Source organism: Schistocerca americana, chromosome 3 (genome assembly GCF_021461395.2).
Source record: "Schistocerca americana isolate TAMUIC-IGC-003095 chromosome 3, iqSchAmer2.1, whole genome shotgun sequence".
In the NCBI taxonomy this organism is placed as follows: Eukaryota; Metazoa; Arthropoda; class Insecta; order Orthoptera; family Acrididae; genus Schistocerca; species Schistocerca americana.
This window is the reverse complement of record NC_060121.1, coordinates 161,300,479-161,322,379: the sequence shown is the minus strand read 5'-3', so window position 1 is coordinate 161,322,379 and position 21,901 is coordinate 161,300,479. Positions and strand designations below refer to the sequence as shown.

General features: G+C 39.5%; 1 protein-coding gene across 1 annotated transcript in view; it reads left to right on the top strand.

The window, feature by feature from the left end:
- LOC124605753 (alanine aminotransferase 1-like) overlaps positions 1-16,434 on the top strand; it is a 90,172-nt gene extending 73,738 nt beyond the window's left edge. The window contains exon 12 of the mRNA XM_047137637.1: positions 15,444-16,434. Within this exon, the coding sequence (XP_046993593.1) occupies positions 15,444-15,534 (91 nt within the window). The 3' untranslated portion in view covers positions 15,535-16,434. The remainder of the gene's footprint in view (positions 1-15,443) is intronic.
- Positions 16,435-21,901: the final 5,467 nt, after the last annotated feature.

Genomic DNA, 21,901 nt, shown 5'->3' with positions numbered 1-21,901 from the left:
GATGTCCTGTTTTCCAATGTCATCTAAGTGTACTGAAACACACATTTCTCCTTTAATGCTTCTGGGTCAGCAGATGATTCTTTTTCCATATACTTTGAGGCCGTGTGACACTGAATGGATTAACCAGAAAAATAGTTCCTGGAGCCTCTTGGATTTTGTCTGTTATGTTGAAAACTTTCCCATTCCATCAAAAATGGTTTCAGAGGTGTGCGCTAACAAGCGATTTGGTGCAGCACCAGTAATAGGTCTTCTGCTCTAAGCTAATCATTCCTTGAAAGTGAGGCAGGAAGTCATTACCAAAAAAAATAAAATCATGTCTTTTTCCTAAGCACCTCTACATCAGAATAATATTTTCCTTCATTGATCTCTCAATCAACTTGGCATGTTCCCAAAAGGCTTGTAATTGCCATTCCCCAATCCACTAATGTGACAGCAAGACAGCTTTAATGATGCCTGCTTATTACGTGACCGGGGTGTCAGCTGTAAAACTAAAAAGCTCACATGAGTGCCCATGTATATTAAAATCTTGACCAACCTCCCTTTGACAGTTGCCACCTCAGTTAACCTTAAATAACGGTTGGAATTAACAGGTTTTATCGGAAGCTTGGAGAGGCAGCTACACTAGCCCGTGTTCCCTTTTGTTACCTTCATGCCCTAGAAATCTTCTGCAGCCTCTACTTTGCCTGTTCAGCAAAAAGATTACAGTCGACACTTGGAGTGACTGATCTCTCTACATTGGGATCAGCAGGAGCCCCAACTACTAATGGTCATATGTCTGTGCTGCTTGCAATGCCTACAATTTGTCTCCAGAGTGAATACATGATAGGGATCATTCCCATGAGAAGAAAATGGGAAAAGATACGTAGCCCTCTCTCTCTGCACAGCAAGCTGCTCCAGCCTCTTGTAAAGCTGAGGGTTTTGTAGATTTTATTTCTGCTGACTTGTGTTTTTATTCCCTTGATAAACACACTCACAACTCTGGCCTCTACGTTCTCAAGGGGCACTTCATTCCTCTTCTTGTCTGACACTCGGACATAGGGATAGCACAAAACCGAGCCAACGTGCTCGGCAAAACTCTTAAAATCTTTCCTGGTTGTCCACTGACAGAGGTGGACATCTTGCCCCAGTAGGAAATATCACTCCTTTTCTGGCAGAATGTTATTCAGCTAACCACCTGTGATAGTCAATCAAAAGTGCTGGTGTCATGCAGTGACTCTACAAAATCTACATAGGATCTTGCATATCCAGTTAACTTGAGGTGTGCGACATGCAACAGGAACCTGTTGGCCCAAGAACACATTTAGCCAAAATCACAATATTCTACAAAAGTGTAGTAACATTTTCAGACATCTTCCCAACATGACTCTTAACGACTTCTTACTGGCCCTAGTTAGCTTGTGATGTCTAGCTCGTGCCAAATATTTCCTCAGAAATGCCTAAAATTTATGTCAGTAGGTCTTGGTCAGGGCCATCGGGCATGTGGGCATGTAAAGGGGATCATTAAAATAAACGAAGGAGTTTTAAACTATTCTTATCCTGAAGGAATAGAATTGGGCACATCCAAGTGAGAATGCTAGACCCATTAGTCAAGATGGTTAGCTGAGTTGGTAGTTTTTAAAGTTGGAACAATGTCTGGATAAATATAGAGAGAGACAGGAGATGGTACACATCATGTATAGTTACAGGCCAGAACCAGTGTGTCCTTTCTTGGACAAATGTGCCAGCTGTGTCATTCAGCCAACATGTGATTTTTCTCCCACGCTCCTGTTGACTGCTCAAAAAGTGAGACACAGGGGCTTGTGATTCAGTGAACAACTTCTGCTGAGATGACAGTCTTCCTCGGCACATAGGCCACAATGAATTTTGTTACATGACCTGCACAGTGCATTACTTTTGAAAAGCTAACATTTGGGGGCAATATCACACTGCAAGAGAGCTGCAAAAATGTATATTAAGCTCTGATGAGAGATAATACCCACATAGTAATAAATGATCTACTGTTTCTTGTAATATCTGTAAAGAGTTCATAATCTTCATACTACAATTGTAATGTTAATTAGTGGTCTCTTTCTCCCTAAGGCATGTCTCCTATGTCAGTACCTCTTAATGTCAGCATCTCCATGTGTTCATATTTTTGTAACATTATTTTTTGATGTGATGTAATATTATGCCTCCATCTATGTATGTGAATAGTGTCAAATTCAAAAAGCACCTTGTTTCAAGTTATGCCTAGGGACCGGAAAAATTTTGCATTTTGTGACAAGTATGAAATGATGTAAATTCTGCCTCAAAATGCAAAATTACTTAAGACGCTATTTTGTTACGAATTGTATCCATATGAACTATTTTGTCAGAGATAACTTAAAGTAGTTAATTTTCTGCATATAACTATCAAAAATTTAACCAGTTTTCAGTTATAGTTCAGTTGTACATCATTTGGTGAAATCCAATTTGGAAAGATAATTTGCTTAAGAACTTGTTTGCAAAATGAAGTGTATGAATGCAGTGATCTGGCGCCATGTCAACTCCGGACAGTTGAATGGTCTCTCTGAGATATACGCTGCATAATGCAATATAGTAGTTTTCAGGTGTGGGACCTAGCATTTTACAATAAAGAAAAGAGTACTTTTTTGTTAGCTAAAGCTCAAAAGATGGTATAATGCGGATACTTTTAACATTGCAAATTAGCTGGAAGATGCTTTGATGTGTGGCTGCATCGAATACTGCTAGAGGTCAGGCTGAACTACATTGTTAACAATACTCTGCTAACCTCAACAAGTGATTGCTCGGTAGCTGTCCCCGAATGTCATGTGTTGTGTGTTGCTCGTTGTTTTCTTTTATTATTTTGAAATAAATGAGGTGACTGACTAATCCTTGCCCATCATGGATTTAAATTGTCTATCTTACAACACCAGAAGAGATCGACAATACCTATAACAGCATGTCAGTTCTGCTGTATGCTGCTGCCCTGCTAAAGGTGGCAGCACTTGTTTGCCTGCACCACTCCTCTCCCATCTGGTGATCAAAATTCTAGTTTGTTTACGCTCACGACCACGTGCCACTACAACCTGTAGTGCCCGCATTCTACACTGTGGCAACTGGAAAACTAAATCTTTTAACTGTGCCGAAATCCTTTTCCTATCGTAAAAATAGTTATTGTACGTTTGGTTCTACTTCTATGCTAAGTACCTTGTCATTCAATCTGTAGCATTGTCATGCAAGAAATACACAGCTATGAATGAATGCCCATGAGAGGTCAAAATTCATACTCTGCAGATATTGTAATCATCGAATTGGACGGGAAAAGACAAGTAATGTCCAGGAACACCTTAATTCGTTGACGCATTCAGTTCACTGGAAGGGAAAAACCTGCTGCTTTTCAACAGAACAATCATTCCTGAAAGCTTAAATACTGCCAAATGAAGAAAACGAAGGGTGTTTCACAACAAAAAGATACTGAAGTTTTTGCAAAAGCAAGTAATAAAGTCAAAAAGTTCCCAATCAGCACTTTTTTAACAGTCAATTGCCAAGAACTAGGGCTTAGTTTGCCCTCACTCATGTAGCATGACAACCTTTTACATTAGAGCATCTAATAATTTACAAACAAAAAGAAAAAAATAGATGCGAATTTTGCCAAAAGTAGACACTACATTTTCCGGTCCCTTCTAAACAAATCACAAATGATTCACAACATCCTACGACAGTGTCAAGTCGCACTAAAGATAACATTATAAAAATATATAGGTAGAGAGATGCTGACCTTAGTAGATACTGACATATAGGGTGTGGCTTTATAGAGAGAGATTGTTTGATGCTGTCATCACATTTCATTAATGACAATTGGTAGATAAAAATTGATGTAAAACTATTGTAATTTAATCTAAATATTTTTAAATTGCGCTTTGAAATGAGAGTATTTGCTGGAAATAGTGGTTCATGGAACTAACTACGTAAGGCGTTTGTTGCCAGTCAATAAGCAACTATGAAGAAGACTGGATTTAGAAGAGACTTCATTGTCTTGATCATTGTCTTGATCATTGTCTTGATCATTGTCTTGATCATTGTCTTGATCATTGTCTTGATCATTGTCTTGATCATTGTCTTGATCATTGTCTTGATCATTGTCTTGATCATTGTCTTGATCATTGTCTTGATCATTGTCTTGATCATTGTCTTGATCATTGTCTTGATCATTGTCTTGATCATTGTCTTGATCATTGTCTTGATCATTGTCTTGATCATTGTCTTGATCATTGTCTTGTGAACACACTGCTGTGTATGTCTTTGAAACCGCTTACAGAACACACAAAACTTAAGTTGCTTTGTCATGTTTGTTGTTAATAATCTCATATATTGGCTTATACATTGAAAATGTCTGGTACCTGTATTATTGTGTGTTCATTATGCTAGGAAGCACTGACACATTGGACACTGGGATTAAAAAATGTGAACCTCTGTATTTTGACTGTTACAAATGATTAGAAATGTAGTGGGTTTACTGATGCAAACAGCTATTAAATAAGTAGCATAATAGTACATGTGAAATCAATACTTCCCATATGCCCTTGGAAGTGACAGGTCTGGAACTGGAGTGAGATTTGTGAAAGTGGCTACAGATAATTAAGAGAGAGCATTTTGCCAGAAATTTACTTCTTGTGCAAGTATTAGTTAATTAAAATGAAAAAGTAAAGATGGTAACAGCCACTTTTATTAATGCTATTTATTAGGAACGAGTAGCATCATTATCAGTTGTGAAATGACCCGGTCATACTTGTATGTCTGTTCACATTTGCAATTATATTTAGCTTATACTATATCTGAGGTGAGTGGCTGTTTTTTGTTGTGGTGATAGTTCCTTGTGGTGGTAGTAGAATCTAGTTTTGTTACATATAAATAAAATCTTTTTCATTTTCTAGCAATTTCATTTGGTGAAGTATGAACACAATTAATAGTGTTAAGAAATGGTGCAAGACCTCCAGTGTAGTACAAAAATAGGTCAGCTCTTATCTTTAAAAAATTACATTCTTCTAATTCATTGCTAAGCCCAAGTAAAGTAAAGAACTTCTTTTTCTTTCATCACTACCACAAGGAACTTCCACTGCGATGGAAAAAAGAAATCAATGCTGTAGGTACACTATTTGATAAAGTGTGTCCAGACATCGCTGTATAATCCAGAAATGACACCTAACATAATTGCATAGATAAAAAATATCTACTTGCCACCTGGCAGCAGGAGAACCCACGTAAAAAGAAATTTGCAAGCTTTCAGAGCCAATAGATCCTTCTTCTGCCAGCAAAGTTGAAGGGGGAGGAAGAGTGGTACCCCAAGATTCCTACTTTTGCAATCATTCCCAGTATAAAGCTTGCTGCATGCACCTTTCCATTACCACCTGTTCCAACACTAGCACTGGTAAATCCTAAAATATCAAGAACAGAGAAACGTCAAGAACCACATGTAGGTCATGAACAAACAGGTTTTTTTTATGTATGTTCATACACCAGTAAACTGACAGAGAGAATGAACCAGCACAAAAAACTGCTCCTACCAGACCATACAGGCTATAAAGGTCCTCTTGCCTGATCCTAGTTTCTGAACTGCAATACTTCCTTACATCTGACATCGTTCTCAACTTAACCTCTTCGGACACACCACCATCCGCTCCCCCTGCCCCCCCCCCCCCCCTTCTCTCCCTTAACCTTTTGTTTATTCATCTGTGGACTGAAGCAGAAATAGTACTGACCAATGTCATTAGTGTAGCTGCCTAAAGCAGAAGACTTGCATTATTACCCTTCACATTTACCACAATTTTTGTGAAATATAATGACACTACAGTGTTCATCTGCCAGTGTGAAAGGTATCACAAAAATAGCTAAGTATGAAAGCCTTGCGATTCACACATTTATATATTCATGTATATAAGCTGACTGACAGTGCTTCATGTGTCAGACTGATAAATTCAGCTTGAAAACGTGGGCCTAAAAACTTTATGTAAACTTTCACTTGCTCTTTGTATCTGTAAACTTTCACTTGCTCTTTGTATCTATTGGATCAAAACTTGTGTATGTCATGACATACTGAACAATGCAAAATCTGGGATGAGGTAATGACAGTATGAAATGGATAGATTGCTACTCATCATATAGTGGTGGTGCTGAGCGACAGACCGACACACAAAAAGTAAAATAAGACAAAAGAAAACTGGTGCGTACCCACACGTTTTTCACATAACATTTTATTATCATTGTCATGACACCACATTTCCTCTAGTTTCTCCATTACATCTTGTTTAGTGGTTATTGTAAATGTCCTTAGCCTCTGTTTCACAATAGCCCATAAATTTTCAGTTGGCTTCATATCAGGGCTATTCCCTGGCCAGGACAACACTTTCAGTTGCTTTTCTTTCAAGTACTTTGACACACTTTCGGCAGCATGTCGCACGTCAATGGTACTAACATCTAACATTTTTCCTGAATGTAAGAATTGGTCAACAGTTATGGCTCATAATTTCACATATTTATAATCTTCTCACAACTGTATTTCCTCCCCAAGTTTATAGAAAGCTTCCCTGCAGCAGTGCAGGAAACCAGTTATGTAAAACAAGAGTATACATATACGTGGGACATGGGCACTTCCATATTCTAATTGCAAGGACGTGCTATCCTGTAATTTCAAAATTTAATCACTAAATGTGCCCTGCAGGTATCCCTTTAATGCACTTACTGTACTGTTATGTGCACTGCAGTTTATCTGCACTTAACAAAATTAGTAAACAAAATATATTGTTCTCATTCATCAGCAATGAATTTAAACTTCGATTCTTTCCGGTGTGAACTTCTGAAACCCAATGTTTTTAGTGTAACTCCTCTTCAGTTATACAGGTTTTATTGAGCAATTAAGTACAAATAAATCACTCAGTATAACAGATCCTAACTCTTCTTAAACTAAACTGAATCAAAGACTTCGGGGCCAGCCGCGGTGGCCGTGCGGTTCTAGGCGCTCGAGTCCGGAGCCGCGCTGCTGCTACGGTCGCAGGTTCAAATCCTGCCTCGGGCATGGGTGTGTGTGATGTCCTTAGGTTAGTTAGTAGTTCTAAGTTCTAGGGGACTGATGACCACAGCAGTTCAGTCCCATAGTGCTCGGAGCCATTTGAACCATTTTTTGAAAGACTTCGGGAGATTGATACCTCTTATCCATTAAAGTACTCAGCAGATTTATGGAAATACTCAAATGTTAGAGCTAGAGAACGCTCTCAGGGTACCTCTGTTGGGGTCCACTCAAATACAGACCACTCTCTTGATGGATGTGCATGCAATCAGTTCGCTCACAAAACATATGTGCCCGTTGGAATGGAGAACTGATAAGTGGCAGTAGGGAATAAGAGACCAAATCAGTGGCCATAAAATAGCTATGTATCACTAAGTTGTCATAAACAAGTCCACAGGAGTGCATGTATTACATATTGGTGAGCTGAGACAAGTGAGGCCAGACAGTACACAGCAGTCATTAAATTTGCCATTCTCGTTTACCCATGCAAACTGGTGCCAGCATATGTATTGCTTTGTGCTGCACATAGTCTACATCTACACCTACATTTATACTCCGCCAGCCACCCAACGGTGTGTGGCGGAGGGCACTTTACGTGGCACTGTCATTACCTCCCTTTCCCTTTCCAGTCGCGTATGGTTCGCGGGAAGAACGACTGTCTGAAAGCCTCCATGCACTCTCTAATCTCTCTAATTTTACATTCGTGATATCCTCGGGAGGTATAAGTCGGGGGAAGCAATATATTCGATACCTCATCCAGAAACGCACCCTCTCGAAACCTGGCGAGCAAGCTACACCGCGATGCAGAGCGCCTCTCTTGCAGAGTCTGCCACTTGAGTTTGTTAAACATCTCCGTAACGCTATCATGTTTACCAAATAACCCTGTGACAAAACGCGTCGCTCTTCTTTGGATCTTCTCTATCTCCTCTGTCAACTCGATCTGGCACGGATCCCACACTGATGAGCAATACTCAAGTATAGGTCGAACGAGTGTTTTGTAAGCCACTTCCTTTGTTGATGGACTACATTTTCTAAGGACTCTCCCAATGAATCTCAACCTGGTACCCGCCTTACCAACAATTAATTTTATATGATCATTCCACTTCAAATCGTTCCGCACACATACTCCCAGATATTTTACAGAAGTAACTGCTACCAGTGTTTGTTCCGCTATCGTATAATCATACAATAAAGGATCCTTCTTTCTATGTATTCGCAATACATTACATTTGTCTATGTTAAGGGTCAGTTGCCACTCCCTGCACCAAGTGCCTATCCGCTGCAGATCTTCCTGCATTTCGCTACAATTTTCTAATGCTGCAACTTCTCTGTATACTACAGCATCATCCGTGAAAAGCCGCATGGAACTTCCGACACTGTCTACTAGGTCATTTATATATATTGTGAAAAGCAATGGTCCCATAACACTCCCCTGTGGCACGCCAAAGGTTACTTTAATGTCTGTAGACGTCTCTCCATTGATAACAACGTGCTGTGTTCTGTTTGCTAAAAACTCTTCAATCCAGCCACACAGCTGGTCTGATATTCCGTAGGCTCTTACTTTATCAGGCGACAGTGCAGAACTGTATCGAACGCCTTCCGGAAGTCAAGAAAAATAGCATCTACCTGGGAGCCTGTATCTGATATTTTCTGGGTCTCATGAACATATAAAGCGAGTTGGGTCTCACACGATCGCTGTTTCCGGAATCCATGTTGATTCCTACATAGTAGATTCTGGGTTTCCAAAAACGACATGATACTCGAGCAAAAAACATGTTCTAAAATTCTACAACAGATCGACGTCAGAGATATAGGTCTATAGTTTTGCGCATCTGCTCGACGACCCTTCTTGAAGACTGGGACTATCTGTGCTCTTTTCCAATCATTTGGAACCCTCCGTTCCTCTAGAGACTTGCGGTACACAGCTGTTAGAAGGGGGGCAAGTTCTTTCGCGTACTCTGTGTAGAATCGAATTGGTATCCTGTCAGGTCCAGTGGACTTTCCTCTGTTGAGTGATTCCAGTTGCTTTTCTATTCCTTGGACACTTATTTCGATGTCAGCCATTTTTTCGTTTGTGCGAGGATTTAGAGAAGGAACTGCAGTGCGGTCTTCCTCTGTGAAACAGCTTTGGAAAAAGGTGTTTAGTATTTCAGCTTTACGCGTGTCATCCTCTGTTTCTATGCCATCATCATCCAGGAGTGTCTGGATATGCTGTTTCGAGCCACTTACTGATTTAACGTACGACCAGAACTTCCGAGGATTTTCTGTCAAGTCGGTACATAGAATTTTACTTTCGAATTCACTGAACGCTTCACGCATAGCCCTCCTTACGCTAACTTTGACATCGTTTAGCTTCTGTTTGTCTGAGAGGTTTTGGCTGCGTTTAAACTTGAAGTGAAGCTCTCTTTGCCTTCGCAGTAGTTTCCTAACTTTGTTGTTTTACCACAATGGGTTTTTCCCGTCCCTCACCTTGCTGAATGTGTGCGTAATTGTATCTGTTGAGCCATCAGTACGTCTGGTGGGATTACAGGTGTTTCCTCACTAATATTTCAGTTAAATGATTGGTTGAATAAAAACCACTAGAGGCAGAAAAGCATTTTGTCTGTACTTATTGCCTGAGGATGTTCAAATTTTGGAAACTTTTATTTTTATTTATTTATTTTGTTGTATAAAGCTTACCTGCTGTATTATTCACAGCAAATTTGTCTTACTGTGTCCATTAAATTGCCAACATGATCAATTATTTTCTTCAGTCAGTGCACATGTTACAAAGAATGCAGCCTTAAGGTGTAAATTTTGGCTCCTGCACATATGAGAAAAAGTGTTGGTGTTCCAGTTGCTATGCGTTTATTGATAGATTATCATTTTTTACTGTTCACTGTTCCTACTTAAGATTACATATTGTTATTTGGAGATAGTGAGTGGAGCTTGGAGGCTAGAAAATGGAATGTCAAGTGGAGAAATCAGAACACTTCCAACATATTCTTGTCTTTGAGCTCAGTAGAGGGATGATGGCAGCAGAGGCAGTTGGAAACATTTGCACTGTGTATGGAAGTAATGCCATTGGACAGAGCGCAGCAAGGAAATGGTTTTCTCATTTTAAGGATGATTGTTTTGACATTACTCTCCGTGTTCAGGAAAACCTTCAGGGTTTGATGAAGATCATTTAAATGCATTAATCCACAATGATCCATATTTATGTACTCAAGAACTGGCAGATGTGATGAACTGCGGTCATTCCACCATCATGTTGTATTTGCATGCAGTGGGAAAGTTTCAAAACTTGGGTGTATGTGTACAACATGCTCTAAGCCAAAATCACAAAAATCAACAGATGGCCAAATGTAAATCTGTGCTTGCTAGTCATCAATTGGTCGTGAACAACACTGACCAGTGCTAACCTGTATGAGTACTGATGACAAGAAATGGTGTCTTCATGTTAAATAAGAAAAACAAATGAATGGTTGACTCCCAAACAAGGCAGCACTCCCCATACAAAAATGTGTGTGCTTCCACAAAAGATCATTATCAGCATTGTTATAATTAGTAGTGAAGTCTATAGAGTCAGACTAACAGAGTGGAAATAAACGAATAACTGGCAAGAAAGATTACATATTATCTTCTCAGTGTACCCAAGAAAATGAAATTTTACAGAAAATTTTTGGCCAGTTCACTACCTAGAAAGGGCAAGTTGTACAGTCCCTGGCTAGCAGCCACTTAAGTCTATTCTGGGAGTAGCACGGAAAACGCTTTGTACAAACACGTAATAACACCTAATCGGAGAATAATCGCAGGATAACTAAATTGGTGATTCTGTCAGGGTTAGTAGAGTTAACCAGAGAAAGTTTTGTCAGTGGTAGGAATAGTTACAGAATTAATGATAATATTGTTTGTTAGAATGAGGAAGGAGAATAAACAGAGACATCACACAAATTATGGAGGAATATGACTATTCCAAATTTATTCAAAAATTTCGTACTATTACTTTTTGATCTGATGCTTGAGAAACTGGAGCATATGAATGAAATGTGAAACTATTTCCTGTCATAAACCTTTTTGCTTGTAGTAGGCTAAATAGGCATTTCATATAGGTACTTCGTGAATTATATTCTGTCGTATTGTAAAAATGACCATTATTACCAAAACAGTCTCACTTATTTGGTGTGTGTACAATTGCAACAATATTAGAAAGGCCTATTTTAGAAGGAAGGTCAGCTTTGGCCGTAATTTTTAAGATTTATTAACAGCAAACTTGATTTTAGATCTCATAATGATGATCTTCAGTGCTTCAGCGTACAAGTTAAAGCTCGTAGGCAGGCACTGGTGTCTAGTTATTATCAGTACCAGAAGCTATGAAACGATTGTATCATTTCATAGCTTCTGTTACTGATAATAACTAGACACCAGTGCTTACGAGCTTTAACTTGTACGCTAAAGCACTGAAGATCATCATTATGTGATCAAAAATCGATTTTGCTGTTAATAAATAATCAAAAAAAAAGGAGAATAAATTTTTATGGTCATATTCTCAGAATAAATTCCAACAGATTAACTAAACAAATCTTTGACTTCTTCCGTAACTGAAAAACGAAGCCCAACTGGTTTAAAGAAACTGAGAAAGACCTAGTGGAATTAAATATTTCAGAAAATTCACTTATTGATCGAACTGCTAAATTAATTACTAAAGATGAAAACATAAGGTTCCAAGGCAAATCCACACAAAAGTCCAAATCCTTCATCTCGGAAGAAGAGAGGAGAAGAAGATCAGAAAGAATGAAGAAATACTGGGCCCTAAGAAAAGAACAACGCACAAAGAAATGATTGATCCAGCGTACCCCAAAGAGGGTGAAACGAAAGAAGAAGAAATAATCAAAATTACGGCCAATGCTGACCTTCCTTCTCATTTATCATATGGTCATTGTGCACATAGCACTCTATGGAGTCGCCAATCAATAAGGCTTATTTTCTTTTATCTAGTAGACAGTGAAAAAATAATCAGATCAAGAAACCACACCAGTCTTGGGCACTATTTGTATTAACAGCTTTTTCAGTATTAGACGACGACATTTCAGTTTTTCATGTTGCAAAACGTTTGCGGAATTTTGATGAGGTAATATATTCTTTCGCAGAAAGGAAGCAGCCCATGTGTACTGTAGCAAGATTAGACACAAAAAAATGCTAGGAGCTAAGGACTGAATAAATGTGTACTGTTTGGCTTGTCTATTGTCTATACTGGTTTTATGTATCCTATATTTAATTTTATGTCACACAGAACAGCAAGTTATTAGCTAATAGGCATTAGTGTGTCCAAATTTTCTGGAGTCCTTGTTCTTCTGGTTACAAATGATCCCATAAAGAGAGAGAGAGAGAGAGAGAGAGAGAGAGAGAGAGAGAGAGAGAGAGAGAGGGGGGGGGGGGGGGGGGGAGAGGAAGGAAAGAAAGAAAGAAAGAAAATGGGCAGGATGTCAAACCGGCCGAGTGGGAGCAGGAGAGGCACCACAAGACATTTTAATTTCGATTATCCTGAATATAGCTTGATGGCATCCATTACAAAATATACACATTTGAGTTCCACAGTGTGAAATACAGTGACGTGTGGTAGAAGAATGCTGTGTGAAGAGATGTGGCACTGCACTTTGTCACACATAAGACCAAATAATGCTTCTTACATTTCCTCGAAGTTATATGTTTTGTGCTTCAGACATCTTGAGAAAGATGTGCATTACAAAATGAACAAATTTTTGAAAAGTCCTTTTTCTTTCTTTTTCTTCTTTTTTTTTATGTCCTACCTCAAATGCTTTAGGGAGGTGGGCGGAGGGGGGGATGCCACTCTGTAGTATTGCCCTGGTTCAAAATATCGTAGATCCAGAGCTGTTGCGCAGAGCAGTCAGAGTTATAGTGGCGGGGGAGGGGGGGGGGGGGTAGGGTAGGTAGGTTAGGTAGGTTAGGTAGTCTCCACGTGATCCGTGTTTACATTTAGTGATTTTGCTGTTTCCTCTTAGTTTACTGCTCTCACATCAAATGAAGAAAAAGTGATTTCTGTGGTTAGGAGCTACCAAGTGAATTAAAATACATTCACATAATTATTTTCAGATTTCATTTTATTTCCACCTTTCTGGCAGTCAAGCATTAATTGCCTTGCAGTACAATGAAGTTATTTTTGTCGCTTTCCTAAAGAAATTAGACTTTTATTTATCTTTTCCGCTGAGGCAGCCAATTTATTTGAAACAAAGTGTTTAATTCCACACTGTTGGCTAGTTTCAACAGTTTGCCGCATTTCAAGTGCACATTTTCGTCTTCTAACATGTATGGCATTGTGCCATAATAAAGAAACAAACATGAGGTGATACAGTACTGGTTCTCCAAGAAAATTTATATCCCTAAAACCTCACTGAAAAGCTTAACATAGAGGTCTACTTCGTTGGGAGTCTGGATATACGAATGTGCGCTTTAAGGCGAATTTTTCATTTCAGTATGGTTCAAGAAATTCAGACGCCCTTGTGGTATCTTCTGATGTCTTGTTTCTTTTATGACATAATTTTAGATTGTTTAATGTTTTACATATAGGAACATACAGGCTTCCTATGTCATTGTAACTGTGCAAGTGCGGTGATGCCTTTTATCTCGCGCTCTCTGGCAACTGCTGGAACAAACCTGTTCCTAACAGATTGTGGGAAAATATTACGAATTGTGGTTTGAAAGGTGTTACTTTCGAAGTAAAATTTCCTTCCACGCAAGATGAACTATGTGCATGAATGTACGATGAATTTCTCAAGCCACAGTGTGTATGACTCTCATTTAAAAGTCAACTCTTTGGTGACAAGCCATTCAGAAGAATTTCAAGCCCAGAAGTTCAGAGATTTATGTCAGTGTTAAACATTTTACTGGCACATTTGTGTATGTATATTAAAAGTGTAAAACACGCAAAAAAAGATAAACATTATATGTGAAAGATTAGTTTCTTTTAGCTTATTAATCTTAGAGACAAATATTATATATGAAAGCTTTGCTTTTCTTGTAGCAACTATATGTATATTAATTTAAACCATTAACTTTTCCTGTTCATGTGTTTGCGCTACGTAAGTGATGTTGCTATTGACTGACTACATCACTTGTCCTGTGCTCTGAATATCTGCTGTTATTGGCTGGCAAGATCACATGACATGAGCTATGACTGGCTTACAAAAGCGCACCGCAATCTAGATTTCAGTGCTTCTGAAAGTAACATGTGGTGTTCAGTGAAGTGCGACTTTATACTTTCATAATACGAAAATCTGCAGTGTACATGTTGCTGCACATCAAAGAACATTCCAAAACATGTTTTTTCCCCCTGTGTTTCGTTTTCTAAAGTGCCGGGAAATAATAAGTTGCTGTATAAAACCATAATGAATCAAATGATAGACAAATTTTACAGTTCTGAGGGAAAGTATGCTGTTAATTAAAGGTGGAAAAAGTGTATTTTCACCTGGGAGAAAGTGTATTTTTAACTGGGAGATCCGGGAAAAAACCTGGGAATTTTTTTTTCCTTGTCCACATTTACACCCTGAAGTTGTTTTTGTTATTGATTGTAAAAATCAGTTTCAGCTGATCTGTGAACTGTATACAGTTTTTGTTTGGACTTTGTCTCCTTTTCCATGATTAAGAATGGAGTTACATGTTGTGGTGTTAAAATGTACAACAAATAAGATGTTGTCTAACATAAAGCAAGAAATTTGGAATCTCAAACAATCCAAAAGAAAATTAAAAACATACGTCCATAGCCACTCTTCCTACAAATTATCTGAATGGCCTATTAGTTACATGCCAAGTAGCAATGGTTATAGTAAAGCTGTATGACAAATAATAATGTTCTGTAAATAGGCATCTGTATTGAGAGATATAAGAAAGAAAAATTGGAAAATACCATTGTAATAAAGTAAGTAATTAGCTAGTAAAAGCAGGTAAACAGCAGTTACACAGTAAAACAGAGGTGGTAGTAACCTTTTTCAAATAGCAGCTTTCTTATTAATTTATTAGATTAAATTTATGGCATAATCAAGAATAGCAATAGTGGTATAATGCTAGTTCATTGTAAATACAGTACACACACTAAGTTTCTATGAGGTCTTTGCCTTTCGATAATGTGTACCTTAACTTGTTGCATATCCCTGAAGATTCTCATTGATGGAATCAGTGGAACGTGCTTAATGAACGAAATACAGCTTTAAGCATTTGACAATTTCTATCAGACTATTTAACTCAGTTTCACTTTCACCTGTCTGACTGAATTTGCAGCTTATTGCATGAAATTCATTCTGTCTCTGTCTGTCTGTCTGTCTGTCTGTCCGTGCGTGCGTGCGTGCGTGCGCACCCCCCTCAGAAATTATTGGAAGGATAACTAAGGCTTTCTCTTTTTCAGAACTACTATTTTGCCACAGCCTGATAAACTGAAGACCATGATGGACAAATTCAAGGCCTTCCACGAGAAGTTCCTGCAGAAATATGAATAATGTGTAAATATAAGGAAACTTGAAAACACTCTATTATCAGAGTTATTTCAAGTGATGAGTGTGTCGTGATGCTCTCTTTCTTCGTGGTGGAAAAGTCTTAAACACATTTGTTCAAACTAGCTCTATATAAAGAAGGAAAAAAATTGGTGTACTTCCTAATGAACAGTGCATTTTGTGTCCATTTTGTCACTGCTTCAGGCAATATTCTTTTTTCATTTTGTGCACATTCTCATGTTGAATAAATTCCTTGGATAATGTATCAAACAGAATTTTGAGAGTAGTTACAGAAAGTATACACAACAGTAAACAAGAAAGATAGGATCCAGAGTATGAAACTTTACAATAGGGTAAGAATTGGAAGCACATTTTTGAGTATTGTTCACAGGAGCTCAAAATGATGCACTCAAAATTGACAGCATTATCTTGAATTCTAATTTATCTTTAACAATATACTTTTTGCATTAAGTCAAATGTTACGTTTCATAATGTGGAACACGTCAGTGAAGAACAGTCTAGAATTGCTCTGTTGTTAAATTCATGTAATATGCATATAGATGGCAGAATAATTGTGACTTGTTACAGAGTCCCTAAGTCATTTCAAATTATTGTGAAGATTATATACAATTAAGTCAGAATTTTCCCGGCAAAGGAAAAATTTTTGAGTGACATAGTTTTTAATATTTTGCTTTACATTTTTTAGATGTGACTTTTTCCTAGCTGATGCTGTGAACAGTATTATTGGTGTATTTTCTTTTCTCATCCTTAAAGCTTCATGTTTTTGTATGAGACTGTTAGTCATATACCCATTCTATTGAATCGCTTGGAAGCGGAGTTTTATTGACTGCTTGTAAATGTTGTAGATATTCTACTGTCTGTGAATAAATAACTAATACTCAAAGATTTATTTGTTTAAATTGTACATTCAGAATGAATAAATTAGTATGTTGGGACTGTGTGTGTGTGTGTGTGTGTGTGTGTGTGTGTGTGTGTGTGTGTGTGTGTGCGCGTGTCCTACATAGCCTGCTCTGTAGTTCCTACTTTAATACACTAAGATCACTTAATCCACATACTTCCATACATACCATGCTACAGCCCACATTCTATGACAACTGGAAGACTACATCGATGTGTTTACTTAGTGAGGTATAGTCATCTATCTTCTGTAACTGTCATTAGTTCGCCCTGGATTTTCTGTCATTTCATATCAATTTTCATGATTCAAGCACTCGTTCATAAAATTTCTCCTACCTGTCTACACTCATCTCAAGTGTAGTAATTGTTTCTTTTCTTTTGGCATATATTTGATTTGTTCGTGCTGTACGTTACTATGTCAAACACGGCCTGGCACCGAGCAAAAATGATAAATTACTGCACCACTACTATATGAAGAGAGCTGGCAGCTGATATACCTATTCCTCCAATGCGGTATAATAATTATAATAATAATAATAATGATGATGATAATAATGTGGATGTTGACAATCTCGAATCTCGGTGCTGAAAAGATTTCGGGGGAAAGATAAAATTGTTCAAGGGTGGGGAAGTCTTCTAGTTTCTGACATCCATCAAAACCCAAGTTCATATTAAACATATAAGCAGTTGAAAAACATACTTCAGTTCAATAAAATCTTCAACTATAGCAAGGATGACATGATGGGAAAGCTGAACTAAATTTTCATGTCTTGCTCATTACAAAGTAGAGCTGATAAGGAGATTTGGTTCACCAGGGAAGAAAAGTTTCCAATTAATGTGTTTCCTCTATCTCAAGTACTGTTGTAGGAGGTCATGATCAAGTTGGAGGCTGGCCAGAGCAAAAGGAACAGACAATGCAGTCATTTGAACAGAGCAAATCCAGCCAACAGATGTAGAGTTACTTCATTGTGTATGAATAAATAAAGATAAAAGTGGTATCTGCTCATTTGGTGAAAAAGGGTGAGCATCCTTTAAAACTGGATGTTGTGGCACATAGTACAATTTGCATCATCATCATTTAAGACTGATTATGCCTTTCAGCATTCAGTCTTGAGCATAGTCCCCCTTATAAAATTCCTCCATGATCCGCTATTCAGTGCGAACATTGGTGCCTCTTTCTGATGTTAAGCCTATTACTTCAAAATCATTCTTAACCGAATCCAGGTACATTCTCCTTGGTCTACCCTGACTCCTCCTACCCTCTACTGCTGAACCCATGAGTCTCTTGGGTAACCTTGCTTCTCCCATGCGTGTAACATGACCCCACCATCTAAGCCTGTTTGCCCCGACTGCTACATCTATAGAGTTCATTCCCAGTTTTTCTTTGATTTCCTCATTGTGCACACCCTCCTGCCATTGTTCCCATCTACTAGTACCTGCAATCATCCTAGCTACTTTCATATCCGTAACCTCAACCTTATTGATAAGGTAACATGAATCCACCCAGCTTTCGCTCCCATACAACAAAGTTGGTCGAAAGATTGAACGGTGCACAGATAACTTAGTCTTGGTACTGACTTCCTTCTTGCAGAAGAGAGTAGATCGTAGCTTAGCGCTCACTGCATTAGCTTTGCTACACCTCGCTTCCAGTTCTTTCACTATGTTGCCATCCTGCGAGAATATGCATCCTAAGTACTTGAAACCGTCCACCTGTTCTAACTTTGTTCCTCCTATTTGGCACTCAATCCGTTTATATTTCTTTCCCACTGACATTACTTTCGTTTTGGAGATGCTGATCTTCATACCATAGCCCTTACATTTCTGATCTAGCTCTGAAATATTACTTTGCAGACTTTCAATCGAATCTGCCATCACAACTAAGTCATCCGCATATGCAAGACTGCTTATTTTGTGTTCACATATTTTAATCTCACCCAGCCAGTCTATTGTTCTCAACAGATGATCCATAAATAATATGAACAACAGTGGAGACAGGTTGCAGCCTTGTCTTACCCCGGACACTACTCTGAACCATGGACTCAATTTACAGTCAACTCTAACTGCTGTCTGACTAACCATGTAAAGACCTTTAATTGCTTGCAAAAGTTTGCCTCCTATTCCATAATCATGTAGCACAGACAATAACTTCCTCCTAGGAACCTGGTCATATACCTTTTCTAGATCTATAAAACATAGGTACAATTCCGTGTTCCACTCGTAACACTTCTCCATTATTTGCCGTAAGCTAAAGATCTGGTCCTGACAACCTCTAAGAGGCCTAAACCCACACTGATTTTCATCCAATTTGTCCTCAACTAATACTCGCACTTTCCTTTCAACAATACCTGAGAAGACTTTATTCACAATGCTGATAAAAGAGATACCTCTGTAGTTGTTACAATCTTTTCTGTTTCCATGTTTAAAGATTGGTGTGGTTACTGCTTTCATCCAGTCTGATGGAACCTGTCCCGACTCCCACGCCATTTCAATTATCCTGTGTAGCCATTTAAGATCTGACATTCCACTGTATTTGATGAGTTCCGACTTAATTTCATCCACCCCAGCCACTTTATTGCACTGCAATCTATTGACCATTTTCTCCACTTCCTCAAATGTGATCCTATTTCCATCATCATTCCTGTCCCATTGTACATCGAAATATGAAACATTACTGATCATATTTTCACCTACATTGAACAACTCTTCAAGATATTCCCTCCATCTGCCCAAGGCATCAACAGGATTCACCAGCAGTACAATTTGCATAGAATACTAATTATTCATAAATATCTCCAGAGTTTCAGAAGACACTGTGAAAACTAAAAGATGTCCAGAAAATACCCACACATCAGTGGATAGAGCATCTCCCAATGTTGTCAGCTCACACTACATGTGAGGCACAGACTATGAAACAGCAAACATCAGCACTTGGATGTTGTATGTTGAAGTCGCTGCTCATGTGCCTGGGTAGATGAAATGGCAGCACGAACTAATCTGATGCAGTAATGTGGAGTGGGCGATTTGACTGCATGTTCTGAATTGCCTCATCCTTATTGATGCACTCTGCAACTGTGCCAAGGTGGATATTACAAATCAGAACTTGGACAGATACTCTATCCGCAGAAAGATTTCATTTTTCTGAATGTCTTGTTTTCATGCAGTTGTGTTCTGTAACCTCGAAAGTACTTATGAATACCTGTAATTCTGTGTCAATAAAGATGAAATAAGTTGTGTTTAAATAGAGGAAGCAGGGGAAAATATTTGACTTAAATGTATGAGAGAAGGAAAGTAGCTACTCACCATATAGCAGAGATGCTGAATCGTGATAGGCACAATAAAGAGATTCATACAATCGTAGCTTTCGGCCATTCAGGCCTTTGTCAGCAGTAGACACATATACATGCGCGCGTGCAAGCGCAGGCGCAACTTGCACACATGTCAGCAGTCTCAGAGAGTTGAAACTACACTGTGAGCAGCAGCGCCAGTGCATAATGGGAATGGCGACTGGGTGGGGGTAAGGAGGAGGCTGGGGTGGGGAGGGGGAGGGATAGTATGGTGGGAGTGGCGGACAGTGAAGTGTTGCAGTTTGGATGGAGGGTAGAAGAAAAGGTGCGGAGAGGGAGGGGGGAGGGGGGGGGGGAGGAGTAAGTAGCGGAAACAAGAGAAATAAAAATATAAGAAATTAAAAGACTGGGTGTGGCGGTGAACGGTGGAATGACGGCTGTGTAGTGCTGGCATGGGAACAGGGAGGGGGCTGGATGGGTGAGGACAGTGACTAACGACGGTTGAGGCCAGGAGGGTTATGGGAATGTAGGATGTATTGCAGGGAAAGTTCCCACCTGCGCAATTCAGAAAAGCTGGTGTTGGTGGGAAGGATCCATATGGCACAGGCTGTGAAGCAGTCATTGAGATGAGGGGTATCATGTTTGGTAGCGTGTTCAGCTACAGGGTGGTCCACTTGCTTTTTGGCCACAGTTTGTCGGTGGCCATTCATGCGGACAGACAGCTTGTTGGTTGCCATACCTACACAAAATGCAGCACAGTGATTGCAGCTTAGCTTGTAGATCACATGAGTGGTTTCGTAGGTAGCCCTACCTTTGATGTGATAGGGAATGTTAGTGACCGGACTGGAGTAGGTGGTGGTAGGAGGATGTGTAGTACGGGTCTTGCATCTAGGTCTATTACAGGGGTATGAGCCATGAGGTAAGGGATTGGGAGCAGGGGTTTTCACACGTGTTTGGGTGTATTTTTGTATAATTTTTTGGACATAACTCTACTTTCTTACATATTGTTTTGCATTTTTTGCACCACCATGGATCCTTGCGCCTTCCATCTGCGTCAATACAGAAAAGTTTCCTTATCCCCAGCCAGATCCCAGTCCCACATACTGTTACTGCGTTGTTGCTTGGCTCATGAATTCCCCCCTAATGGCCTTACCATCAAATTACCCATCTCTGGTTGCCACCCCTCCTTCCACAATGACCTCCACCTGTTCAGATTCTGCCAATCCTTAGCCCTCACCAACATAGTCCTGCAAAAACCATATCAACCAAGCCCAATCCTCCTTGCAGCACCTTCTCTCCATCTGCAAGATTCTCATGCTATGTAATCCAAAATTTCTGGAACCCATAACACGCATTGAAACTCTTGCCCTGCAGGAACTTGAGCAACATGCACAACACCACCTCAAAAAGCTCTCCATCCTGCTCACTTCCTACTTCCGCCTAAGAGTACCACTGTCCACCACTTCTACAACAACCTCCAAACCTCGCCCACGCCCCCCTCATAGCTGACAAACCTTGTGTCGCAGACCTACTACACTTACCCCACCCTCCGAAACGCCCTCCCACCACTACACAGAAATCAAAACCTAAACAGACCCGCAACACACTCATGAACCTTTCCTCCAGAAGCCTTAGTCCCACAGAAATATGTCCTTTCCAAAGGCCTCACCTTTTGCCTCACTCCAAAGTTCAATCATGCAGGACTAGTTAAAGACCTTCTCTCCTTCTCCCGGTCCCTACAGTGGAAACACTTTTTCGCCACCAACCCGACCAATCAGGCTCGACCAAAGACCTACATTGAACCTTGCCTAACTCAGTTCACTCCATCCAACCGTGATCCACCCCCACTGCCTCCAAACCACCCCCTGTTAACTTTCCAGAATTTCTTATCCTTGAACCTTGCCTCACCATCATTCCACAAATCCCTCAGCATGCATACTAACCTTACATCTGCAGAAAGAACAGCAGTCCACCATCTATAAACTGATCCCAATCTTGTAATCCTACCTGCAGACAAAGGCTCCACCACTGTAGTTTTGAACCGCAAGGATTATGTGACAGAAGGACTCCATCAGCTGTCAGATACTTCCACCTACAAACCATGCCACAGTGATCCCATTCCAGCAATCCAGCAGGATCTCCAATCACTACCCAAATCCGTAGGCCCATTC